Source organism: Nicotiana sylvestris, chromosome 6, assembly GCF_000393655.2.
Source record: "Nicotiana sylvestris chromosome 6, ASM39365v2, whole genome shotgun sequence".
Classification (NCBI taxonomy): domain Eukaryota; kingdom Viridiplantae; phylum Streptophyta; class Magnoliopsida; order Solanales; family Solanaceae; genus Nicotiana; species Nicotiana sylvestris.
In genome coordinates this window covers 180,976,082-180,989,556 of record NC_091062.1, presented here as the reverse complement: position 1 = coordinate 180,989,556, position 13,475 = coordinate 180,976,082, and the positions used below count along the sequence as shown (strand labels likewise).

The window sequence follows — 13,475 nt, the reverse complement described above, 5'->3', positions numbered from 1 at the left end:
TCTTTTGGTTCCTGTGCTGTCTAATTTGTGGTATATTATATTTCTGATTCCGACTACTTTCCACCCTCTCGTCCTAATTCCCTTTTCATGTCTTTCCTTATTCTCCATGCCCAGCCAGGGAAATCAGTTGCTAGAAGGAAAGAATAACGAAAAGAAAAAGGAAAAATATATGAAGATTGAATATAAACGAATGTAATAATATATTTTTTTTTGTGTTAGAGCTGGTAACTGGTAAATGCATCGAAAAAAGAAAAAAGAAAAAGATCAAGCATAACGTGAGCATTGTTCTAAACTTCAATGTTTGGCTACTACTATTCTAATTCCACTTATTTTATTTTATGGTGGATGGCTGCATCTTCAACTTCAGAAAATGGCGGTGATGTTTTATATTATTGTATACCTATTAATCTAATTAAGGCTGTGACAATGGAATTGGAGCACTTTTATGAAAAGCAAACGGCTGGAATGTTACCGTTGCTTAAAGGTGAAGGCTGTAGGGAACAAGGAAATATCCTTTTTGTTATGTTGGTCCAATTATATGTCAACCACAAGGACTGCAACTCTGTTGAAATTGGTCCTCATTTGGTTCCAGAAAGAATTAGTAAAGAATGATGAAAAGCATTTCTTGTGGAGAGAACTGCACGAGCGTATTTGGACGAGCAATAAGTGAAAAGGAAGAGGAATTAAGTGGGTCATACTGGATCCGGTATTTTGGCTAACACCAGACTTGTAAGCTTAAAACAGAAGGATCTAAACTGAGGCAAAATTCAAACGGTTGAGGATTATTTCATTTTTGGCTGGTTGAACATATTCTACTAACTAATAAGAGGGACTTAGCACACACCTGGACGACATGCCTGCCTTGCACTTCGATGGTAATATTTTCTTTTTGTTTAATATTTTTTTTGGGCTTCATTTGGATTATATCGACCAGTTTGGGAATTTTTTTACTTTGCCTTCTGTTTCTCACTCTTCTTGTTCTTATCGGTACCGGGCAGGTGATGGGACTGCCACTCTTTTTGCTTCCATATAGTAACAAAATTGAGACATCTTAAATTGAGGATGCCCTGCTAAAGATATGTAGATACAGGATTGGAAGTTATAACAAATACTCCTATGTCGGAAAGGTATTTAACTTTCATATTATGTACATTGTTAGTCATCTTTACCTATTGTAGTAGTTAACGGTTAACCTGTTGATAAGGGATGAAAAATAGATATTTTGAGTGTGTTTGTGTATTATTTCGCGTCTGTATAGGCCAAAATCTGCCCTAAGAAAATTTAGCATAAAGTGGCATTAAGTAAAAAGATGCAGTCGAGGTCGACCAGGAAATAGTGGGATTCGTGGTCGGGCAGTCAACAATGATCGAGGTCGAGCACCAAGAATATTACACTTGTACTATTAGGGTTGATTAGGGATATATCTCATATAAATAGAAAGAGAAACAATAATGTAGGGAATGTAATTTTCATTGGATAAGAACACTTTTTGAGGAGAAGATTTTCTCTCTAACAAAAATACAAACTCTACCTTTTCATCAACAATGATCGAGGTCGAGCACCAAGGACATAACACTTGTACTATTAGGGTTGATTAGAGATATATCTCATATAAATAGAAAGAGAAACAATAGTGTAGGGCATGTAGTTTTTCATTGGATAAGAACACTTTTTGAGGAGAAGATTTTCTCTCTAACAAAAATACAAACTCTACCTTTTCATCAAGATTCTATTATTCCATACTTTTCCATCAGATCCGAGAATAGTTCAAATATTCTAGGATTTGCCTGCCTTTCATCATTACCAGAAGGAAGAATCATCCACCTCATTCATTATTGGGTGAATCATTCCCCTTATTTATATAAATACCATTTATTGCTTGATATTCCTCCATTATTACTTACATCCTTTGGAATATTAAATGTGCACTACTTTCAGTTCCTCATTAACGTCATCTCATATTACTTGTGTTGTCAAGTTCTAAATCTAGAGATATTATCACTAATTAGGTTTAACCCTTCGTTACATTAAACTTAATAGTTTAACCGAAAGTATATATTATTTTTTTGGTCAAACAATTTGGCACCGTCTGTGTGGATTTTCTAGTTAAATTTTTAGTTTCTTCTAGATCTACAATTAGTACAGATTTCTAACCAAAAAAAAAAAAAACAAGAACAAAATTCCTTTTCCATGTACGCACAGATCTGACATGGCAAGTAACAGAGAAGAAAGAATGAGGATAACGGGCGACCTCACAACCAATCTCTTGAACACCATCAATGAGGTTTGTGAGACAGAAGGTGAGGATATAACGCCTAATGCCTCTCCCAGGCGAGGCGGCTCACCTCTCCCTTACGACAACATCGCAGCGTCTCGAGGTAAAGAGCTTCCACGTCTATGACGGAAGAGACGCCACCAGCAGTAAAAAATCTCCTTGAAGCTTGGCTAATTGATACGCTAACCAGCATCCCCCACAAGCCCACTCAGGATACGGTCATAGAAAATGCAAGGACTTGTGTTACACCAACAATGGTCGAGAAGCATGGCCCTTTCCCCCAACAATAATAGGTAATACTCACAACACTGTTAATAGTGCAGGTGATGACACCCTCACAACCATTGTAAAAGAAAATAGAGGAAATGGAGAACGAGAACAGGGTGCTTCGGGACCAAATGAGAGAACACCAAGAAAAGTTGACAAAATATCGGGTGCCCCAAAGCTCTTGCCAAAGAGAGATGGTGGTCGGTTTGTCGAGCAACCATACAGTGATGAAGCCGCCCCACATGCTATACCAAAGACCTTCAAAATGCTGCCCTACCTGAAAATATATGATGGTACGATCGATCCCGAAGACCATGTAACTCACTATGTCACCGCTGTGAAAGACAATGACCTCACCAAAGAACAATTATCCTCTATTTTGTTGAAAAAATTCGGCGAGACCCTCACTGGAGGAGCATTGACTTGGTATTCACAGCTACCCCCGTGTTCCATTGAAACATTCGAAGAAATGACCGACAAGTTCATAACGGCCCATGCGGGGGTCAAAAAGGCAGAGGCAAGAATGAATGACATATTCGCTATCAAACGATCACTGGGAGAAAGATTGAGGGACTTTCTCGCCCGGTTCAACCGGGTAAGAATGACCTTATCAAACATATCAGAAGGAATAACCGTGGCAGCTTTTCAGAACGGGTTAAATAGAAATAGTTCGAGGGTGACAAGAAAGTCGTTAAGTCGGCATATGAAGTACCCCCCAAATACTTGGGATGAAATTCACAATGCCTATTATGCCGAGGTTAGAGCAGACGCGGATGACCTCAATGGGCCAACTCACCGATTGACCTCGGTACAAGCAAAGTCCAGGAAAAATCAAAGAAATGATACCAGAAGGGACCTCATGGCTCCACGGTCCAACCGGGAACGACATCTACCATATGTCAGAAGCGTCATTGCACCCCCTTCCCACCACAAAGAGGGCCCACCCAGACCGAGGACATGGACTCACCAGAACGAGAGAGGTATGCCCCATTTGTTATCTGCTCACAATTTTTGTGTGTCACCTTTAGAAATAGTCTACGCATTGGAGAAACTCGGATTGAAGGTAAAGTGGCCACAAAAGATAAGATCGGATCTAAGCACTAGAAAGTCAGATGCACTTTGCGAGTTCCACCAAGAATGAGGGCACAAAACCGAGGACTGCATCGCCCTAAGACAGGAGGTCGTAAATATGCTTCGACAAGGAAACCTCAAGGAGTACTGAGCGACCGGTGAAGGACCAACTTTGCCAGAGGATGCGAATAGTATCAGGGACTGCCGAAGCTGCCCTCACCAACCCGCACCATCCAAATGATCATCGGTGTCGGTGACGATGCTTCTATCAACAACGTAAAGTTCACCACAACCCATAAGCTCAAACGGTTGATCACTCACGAACGGTATGACGAACTAGAAGAAAGTATCATCTTCGATAAGTCAGATACCCACGGTTTGGTTCCCTCACTACGATGACCTTGTTATCACTTTAAGAATTTCAGATACAGATGTGAGACATATTATGGTAGACGATGGGAGCGACGCGTGCATTATCCACCCTCGGGTACTTGCACAAAGGAAACTCGAGGATAAGATAGTGCAGTGTTGCATCACACTAACAGGTTTCAACAATGCAGTTGATCGAACATCTAGAGGAATCACACTTCCCGTCCTAGCCGGTGGCGTCACTCTGGAAACCATATTCCACATCATGGACCAAGACACGACATACAACACCATAATAGGGCGACCATCAATACGTGCCATGTGAGCCATATCCTCCAGCTTGTACCAAGTCATCAAATTTCCAGCTCCATGGGGAATATTCAGCATACGAGGAGAACAACGCACATCTCGGGAATGCTACCAGATCGCCCTGGATTTTACAACAACTCAACAAATGAAGGGAAAAGAAAAAGAGGCATAGCAATTAACAGGTCCGAGGTCAAGCTGTGATGAGAGAGAAGACGTCATCAGAGACACTGATAAGGTAAAAGCCGCGGAATCGACCATAGAAGATCTCGACCCCGTCCAACTCGACGGCAGCGACCATAGCAAGAAAGCTTACATCGGCCGCAAACTTCAAGAAATAAGTAAATTCCGTAAATTCTTAACTACTAATGCAGACTTGTTTGCTTTTAGCCACGCAAATATGCCTGGTATCCCGAAGGAAATCGCTACACACAAATTGAACGTCGACCCATTTCACTCCCCGGTGAAGCAAATTAGGCGTAAGTTCAACTCCGCGATAAACGATGCAGTACACGAGGAAGTCGAAAAGTTATTAGAAAATGGCTCCGTCAGAGAGTCAAAATACTCTCAATGGGTCGCCAATATGGTCATGGTGAAAAAAATAGGAATTAGAGAATGTGCGTAGACTTTGTAAATTTAAATAAAGCATGCCCCAAAGATTCATTTCCATTACCTCATATCGATCAGCTCATCGACGTAATAACCGGGCACGAACTGCTGAGTTTTTTGGACGGGTACTCAGGCTACAATTAGATCCTTATGGAAGAGGAGGATCAGTAAAAAAAACCACTTTCATCACCCATCTAGGAACGTACTGCTACAGAGTCAAGCCTTTCGGACTGAAAGACGCAGGGGCGGCGTGCCAAAGGTTGGTAACAAAAATGTTCAAGGACCAATTCGACAAGATAATGAAAGTCTACATAGACGACATGCTGGTCAAGTCCAAAAGAAAAGAAGAACATATCGACCACTTGAGAGAAACCTTCTACATACTCAGGCAGTACGAACTGAAACTAAACCCCGAAAAATGTGCATTCGGTGTGGCATTGGGAAAATTCTTGGGTTTCCTAGTGTCACAGCGAGGCATCGAGGTCAACCCCGACCAGATCAAATCTATCGAAGGGATACTAGAGCACTTAACCGCCAAAAAACAAGTTCAGAGGTTGACCGACCATATCGTCTCCCTTTCGAGGTTCATCTCGCGATCATCTGATAGGTGCCACAAATTCTTCTGTCTCAAGAAGGATAACGACCTCCAATGGACCTCCGAGTGTGCCCAAGCCCTAAAGGAGTTGAAGTCTTACTTGTCGTCGCCACCATTGCTTTCAAAACTAGAAACTGAGGAGTGCCTCATTGTTTACCTCGCTGTGTCCGAAATAGCTGTGAGTGCAGTCCTAGTCCGAAAAATAAAGGTACGCAATCTCCCATCTATTAAATTAGCAAAACACTAGTCGACGCCGAGACGAGGTATCCTCACCTCAAAAAATTGGCCCTGGCCTTGGTCGTAGCTTTGCAAAAGCTTAGACCTTAGTTCCAGTGCCACCCCATCTTAGTAGTCACGATTTTTCCCTGGAGAAATATTTTGCATAAACCCGAGCTATCAGACAGGTTAACCAAATGGGCCATAAAATTAAGCGAGCATGATATCACAAATCAACCGTGAACGGCGATAAAGTCACAAGTCCTTGCCGACTTTGTCCCTACTTCAGTGCAAAAATAATGCCCGAAGTTGAAAAAGAAGCCGCCCGCGCTTCTCCCCAAACAGAAGATCTATGGATTTTGTACACCGACGACGCTCTAACGTGCCAGGGTCCGGACTGGGACTCATTCTCGAAATCCCAACAGGCGAAGTGATTTGCTAGTCCATAAGGTGCCCGGATATAACTAACAACGAGGCCGAGTATGAGGTCGTGATTGCAAGATTAAGGCTAGCACTCAAGTATGCGGTAAGACAGGTAAGACTTTGCTGCGATTCTCAGCTCGTCGTCAACCAAGTCATAGGGACTTTCTAGATCAAAGAGCAAAGGTTACAAAAATACCAAACCGAGATCTGTAAGCTGCTACTTGAGTTTGATGAGTGTCAGCTTGATTAGATTCCCCAAGCACAAAGCATCGAAGCAGACGGCCTCGCCAACTTAGTAGCGGCCAACAAAAACATTACAACCGGAGAAAGAAACATGGTCACCCTCCTCCACTCATCGATAGATCAAATCGAGGTAGGGACCATAGACCTAACTTGGGATTGGCGCAACCGTATTGTCACATATTTGGAGGATGACGAACTCCAAGATGATAAAAAAGAAGCCAAGAAACTTTAAATGCAAGCAACCAGGTACACCATCATTCATAATGACCTATACAAGAGGACGTATGTCGACCCCCTAGTGAAATGCTTAGGCCCAAATCAGACGCGGCGCATCCTTGAAGAAGTCCATGAAGGCCATTGCGGAGCTCATTCCGACAATCGAGCTCTAGTCAGATGCCTCATAGGGGCAGGTTACTACTGACCCACCATGAAAAAAGAGGCTGCAAATTTCGTACAAAAATGCGAGCAATGCCAAAAATACGCCCCAATGATCCACCAAGCGGGCGAGCACCTCCACTCAGTCACTTTCCCTTGGCCGTTCATCAAGTGAGGAATGGACTTCGTTGGCCCCCTCCCCGCGGGGCGAGGTAACGTATAATTTCTTTTGGTTTTAATTGACTATTTTTCTAAATGGGTAGAAACAGGAGCATTCGCCCAAATACACGAATAGGAAGTGATCGCCTTTATATGGAAAAATATCGTATACCGCTTCGGCCTCCCCAAAGAGATCGATTGCGACAACGGACCCTAATTTACAGGAAAAAAGGTCGCTAAATTTTTTGAGAACTGGCATATCAAAATAATACTCTTGACACTGTATCACCCCGCGGGCAATGGAGGAGTGGAATCCTCCAACAAATCAATACTGAACATCATGAAGAAAAGCTCGAAGACGCCAAGGGACTGTGGCCGGTGTTACTGCCAAAAGTACTCAGGTCTACCGAACAACGCCAAAGACAAGTACAGGAGAGACGCCATACTCATTAGTCCATAGGACTGATGCGGTAATACCGGTCGAAGTCGGAGAGCGCAGTCTGAGATGCTCCGACGAGAGCGGGCCGAGGAATGACAAAAGAGAAAGCAAGAGCTCGACGAAGCCGAGGAACGAAGAGATATGGCTTACATAAGGATGATCTCCCAAAACCAACAGGCAGAACGTTATTACAACAAAAAGGCAAAGGTCAAACCACTCAAATTCGGGGACTACGTGGTCAAAGCTAAAACACAAGCAAGCAAAGACTTTCGAGAAGGCAAACCAGGAACAAATTGGGATGGCCCATAGAAAATCATGGCAACAGCAAACAAAGGGTCATTCCAACTAGAAACGATGGAAGGAAAACTACTACTAAACAACTGGAATGTTACCCACCTCAAGTACTTCAATTTTTAAGAAAAAACGTTCTCCAAGTTGTACTCTTTTTTCCCTCACTTGAGTGTTGTCCCAGTTGGGTTTTCTCAAGGAGGTTTTTAACGAGGCGATAAGGGGGACACTTCGAGATGAAGTACGAACGGACGGAGGCACATGACGACTAGTTTATTGCTCAATCTCTCAACATACCTCTCCAGGTCGACCACTAAAGGGACTAGATATATTGGGATTGGAATGCCAACCCAGAAAATATGTAAATTTCTCCAAGTGTATGAACAAAGCTCAAATGCATGAAGTGCACACCAACACCAAATAGACTAGGACTGGAATGCCAGCCCGGAAAACATATAAGTTTCTCCAAGTGTATGAACAAAGCACAAATGCATGAAGTGCACCCATATTTTCGCCAAATCGACGTTGCCTCAATACCTATTCGGCCCTCAGCCATAATTAAGTATAGGTTACATTTGACTTCGCTCGAATTAACACCTATTCGGCCTTCGACCATAATTAAATAAAGGTGACATTTGACCTCGCTCTAATTAACACCTATTCGGCCCTCGGCCATAATTAAATAAAATTTACATTCGATCCCATTCGAATTAACTAAGTAAAGGTTATATTCAACCTCGTTCGAATTGACTAAGTAAAGATTACATTCGACCTCATTCGAATTTACAAAGGCTAGAAAATATGCTCACAAAAATATGTACACAAAGTCTACAAACAAAAAGAAGGAAAAACAACTAATCGCCGCCTAACCCAACAGCGCCATCCGCCTCTCCACCATCGCCATCGCCATCGCGATATTCATCCTCATACCAGGCACCTTCTTCAATTCGATCCATGCCCGCATCCTCCTCGTCATCATCGACCTCTGGTGTAGTGGGGTCATAGCCACAAGCAACACGAGAAGTATGTGCCTTAGCACGAACGTCCTCTAAGTCGGCCTCAAAAACTTTCCCTGCCCCTATCAAATCTCTAAATATATCCAGTTGGGCCTCGACATGGATCCACTTCTCATACAGATCCCGCGGAACATCAGGAAAAGCAAAAGTATGAGAAGAAGACGGTTGAGCCAATAATTGGGCCTTGTAGACCTCGAGAGAAGCAACTCGATCATTAAGGCCTGAAGCCTCTTTTTCCAGCTCCCCTATCTGCTCATCAAGCCACTCCTCTCTGAGCCTGGCCGTCTCCAGATCACTCTCCCGCTCAGAATGAAGAATGCAGATTACGGCCTCCAAAGCCTCCGCTTCTTGAAGCCCCTAACCGAGCCAATTCCACCTTCTCCTACTCCGCTGCCTTCCTAGTGACCTCGCCACTCAGAGTGTCCACTTTAACTTGGCACTCCTCGAGCTCGGCGTGCAACGATACCACTTGGGCTTGAAGGTCGGCACATTAGACCTCGACCCCTTTGCTCACTTCGAGCTCCTCTTCTCTATCCCTTAACGCTTCCTTGAGGATGCTGCATTTTCCAATGACTCTTACCAACTCATCATCCTTCTCCTTAAGTTCATCTCGGAGAGCCTGGAAATTGCCGCTCTCACCAAACCGCCTGTAGATCTCGCGGTGCTTGTTATGTTACTCGCGATACTTTCGCTCCATCTTCTGAAAAATAGCATTGTGCCTCGCCTCTCGCCGGGAACTCTAAATCTCCAAAACCACAGTATAAAAAAAAAAGACGAAGAGAAAATAGAAAATGAGAACGAAGCAGAAAATGTTGAACTTGAAAAATGAAGGTCAAGAAGCTTACCATGAGTGCGAGTCCGGCTATACTCCTCGACAAGGTAGCATTGTCCAATTTCTCAAGGGTTTTACCCTCCACATCGGAGTAGAGGGGACCCAGGGAAGAGACTACGTTCGCCGTGTTCACTAGCAAGTCTCGATCCATGGGGATCGCAATGGTTTGGACCCCTCCAATCTTACCTTAACACGGGCAAACCCCTCCCTCATCATTCTCACCTCATCCGCATCGAGGTCGGAGCTTGTTTCATAACCATTATCGGTGACTCCCTTCTCTCTCTAATCGACTGACGAAATAGGATCATCGGCTGGTCGCGAGGACGAGGGCTCATCCCGTCGTGAAGCATCAAAATCTCTCATAGACGGCCCTCCAGCTCCAATCTCGGTATTATAAAAAGATACGCCCTCTACAGCCTCAGTTGAGGGCGGGTTCTCACATGGCAAATCGTCCTCATCAAGCACTACAGTCGCCGTTTCATGATCGCCCCTTACTGAATCTACGGCATGGACGGTCCCATCGCTGACGTCCACGCGATGACTCCTCTTCCTCGTCTATTAGATGACGCAAGGGAGAAGTTGGAAGTGTCGCTGCAGATGCGGTCGACGACTGAGTGGACCTAGCCGCAGCAGAAGGGGGAATAGATGCAGTCGGCAACCGGGCAGGCTTGGCCACAGTCACGGCGGGAGCTGACTCCGAAGTGGTCTTCCTCTTACGAAATGTAAGGGAGGAGCCCTCAGTTTTTTCGAAGGACGAGCTAAAAAGAAGAGTTCACTTCCTGAATGCTATAACAAGAAAGCGACCACAAAGTCAAAACAGTTTTAAGTAAAATAGACGAACTCACTGGCCGCAGAAGAGGACAGACCGAATCTCTTGAGAAAGGCCGGCCACTCGCGGATCCGCACCATATAAGGCAGAACCTGGCTAACCCAGTCATGAATATCCTCGACCAAAGGAGGAGGCTTAGTCTCGGCTGCATGAAGAAAGAATGAAATATCAAAACACGGCTAAAACCGGCAAAGCAAACGCTTGATAAAAAGGAGGAAGGAAGAGAAAAAGAGAGAAATACTTACGGGCATAATTCCACGCCTCAGGAAACCCATTCGCGTTGGCCACTATGTCCTCGATTTTGACGTAGAAGTAGTTGAGCCAAAACTGACAATTTGCCTTATCATCCATCTTTACCACCAAACACTTGGTCCCTCGGTAGCGAAGATGCAGCATCGTCCCCTATGGAAACAGCGGGCGAAGAGATGCATCAAATGATGAAGCGACACCCCGACCCCAGCTAATTTCGCATATTTCGTGAGCATGCGGATAAGCTTTTAGATATATGGAGAAAGTTGGGTCGGGCAAACGCCGTAATAACGGTAGAACTCCTTAGCCAATGGGAGAATGGGGAAGGAGTAGCCGACATAGAAAGGGTACACATAGAAAGCACAATACGCAGGGCGATGTATTTGTATCACATTGCGTTCAGCTAGAATTAAATCGATGAGGGCATGAATTTTGAACTGCGCCCTAAACTCAGCAATTTCAGCCTCTTTCATCAATTTCAGCCTCTTTCTCATCTTCGACGGCAACAGGAACACTACATAATGGCGAGGCATACACACCGCCAAAGGAACAAGATCGCTTGCCCTCCTAGAACTAGAAGATACGTTAACCATTTTTGAATATATAGAAAGGATATAAGTGCAGAAAAGTCATGAGCAGACAGTATCAAAACAAATATTGTTTTGGAAAAACGATACAATACGATACAATGAGAAACAACCATCCAAACAAACGATTACTCCGTTCTCTGTGAGATTCGACTCCGGACTTTTAGACCGGATTATATTTGCAACGTCGTTTATCATTTTTAGGACTATAATTGAGCGTGATCACCTGTCTTTATTTTAAAATTATAAATCTCACATTTTAAGAAGGTTTACGTATAGATATACTTTGGACTTGATAGTATAAAATAATTTTTTTACTAATATTAATTACTACTATAACTAAAGCTCCGAGAATTTTTCTACTTGGAATTGTATATCCAACTTCAATTTTAACCTTTATTACAACAAGAGGGAAGCTAGCTTATAGTCATTGTGCCATCTGAGCTAACAAGATTAAACTGAACAGCAATAAACAATACAATAGAATGGGATTACTAATTAATTTAAGAGGAATAAACAAGTTGCGTGAACTTGCCGGTACTTTTTCCTCCTGAATTCACACAGTCAAACCCGCATCCACACTGGGGGGACTCATAGAAGTTATCAATGGGAAAATCAGCAGAAATAATCCCAACGGTGAAATCAAGCTCGTCTTCCACACGAGCGACTGCCCCAATGTTGACCCAGAAGAAAAGAAGCTTCACTTGAACGCCACTCAAGTTGCTGAGCTTATCCTCCGAAAGTGTTCCAGTTATTTTGGACTTGTACTGGAGGCTGTAGCTCTCGATTTCGAAGCTGCATGTCTTGTTGAAGTAGACGGCGAACTTGCCGGTGCTACTGTTAAATTCATAGCTAGTCACGCCCTTCGGGAGTATTCCCACCGGAAAGTCGTACTCCTCCAGAATTTCATATGCTGTTGGCAAATCGTCGCTGCCCACTGACGCTGAAGCTGCAGAGAAGAGGACCAAGAAGAAAATGCATAAGCGATGAACTGATGAAGACGACATATTAGATTAGCTATAAGCTCTCGATCGATATGATTATATGTGAAATAATTTACTTTGACAAAGAGGAGGATGTCGTTTAAGGATATGAGATAGTGGTAGTTGGAGAGTTATATTTGAGGAGCAGAGGCTTTTGACCGTTCGGTTTTCTTTATGAGTTTCTGTACTCTCCTTTTAGGTTATTGTGGGGATACACCCGTTCGGTTTAATTTTATTTTCATACTATCAGTTAAATCATTGTTTAAGACAAACGAATTTGAGTATGAACTCAAGCTTTAAAGTACTAGTTCTTCCTGTTATTGTTTGACTCAAAAGATATTGGAACCTTTTTGAATAAATCAATCAAAGAAAGTGAAGGGGTAAATATTAGTCAAACATAATAAATTCCAGATCAATGAGCTAACAGAATAAATAGTATATAAGATGAAATAGATACAATAGATCTTATTGAAACTTTCGTTGTGTCTCCCATTAATCAATGGAGGAGGTTGTTCTACATATCCTTCTTTGGAGATTGCTAAATTGTTCCTTTTGTTTTTAGGAAGATTGTAGCAGAGGGAAGTAAGGAGAGAAGGAGAAGCTCCCCCCGATCCCCTTTAACCGAAGGTTTTCCCTTACTATATATAGGCATGGGACCTTTGCTATCTACTTGGTCCGATGCTCTTACATTATGTCTGTCTTAGTCGTCCTCTAAACATCGTTTCTTCTGGCTCGACGGGTATCGAGAATGCTTGATATGGAATAGGCCATGTCGTCTTTCACCGCCTTGCCGCCTGGACGGGACGTTGGTCGGCTTGATGGCAACAGTCAGATTTTGACCAATACAGTTAGTCCCTCCGTCTGTCGGGATCGTCCCCTGTCGGGCCAGACAGACGAATCATGATTGCTACGAATTCGAGAGAAATCTGACTGCTTGTTCCTTGGTTATGCTTTTTAGGTTTCAAGTGGGATGATGGCGTTCTTTCGATATCCTTGGACCGTTGCGGCTGTTTCGGAACCGAAACGTTGTTTGGCATTGAAGGGTTGTTTCGTGGCTGCCGCCATTATGACACGCGTTCCTGGGGAACTGAAACGTTTCGTGCCCGATCAGATTCGATTGGCGACTCTTGGGTTTCGTGCTTAGGGGATTTATGTCTCTTATAAATAGAAGGAACTCATCATTCGATTGACACACTTCTTTGCCTTTTGCTTGAAAGAATTCAGCAGATATACTTTCTTCCTGATACTCCGAGTTTCGTTTGTCCTCAGTTAACTAAAAACTTTCATCCTTTCTTTTCATTGTCTTTTTGCCGCATCATCTTGACAAAATGTCTAGTGATTCCT

At 43.4% G+C, this 13,475-nt stretch overlaps 1 protein-coding gene across 1 annotated transcript; it reads right to left on the bottom strand.

Annotated features, from left to right (window-relative positions):
• Positions 1 to 11,502: 11,502 nt before the first annotated feature.
• On the bottom strand, positions 11,503 to 12,155 carry LOC104245440 (uncharacterized protein At5g01610-like). Its single transcript, XM_009801047.2, has one exon. The coding sequence runs from the start codon at positions 12,153 to 12,155 to the stop codon at positions 11,652 to 11,654; it is 504 nt and encodes a 167-aa protein (XP_009799349.1). The 3' UTR covers positions 11,503 to 11,651.
• Between the last annotated feature and the right edge of the window lie 1,320 nt (positions 12,156 to 13,475).

Excerpts from the sequence above, each read along its gene's own strand:
- LOC104245440 (XM_009801047.2), bottom strand. The coding sequence starts at position 12,155 with ATGTCGTCTTCATCAGTTCATCGCTTATGCATTTTCTTCTTGGTCCTC.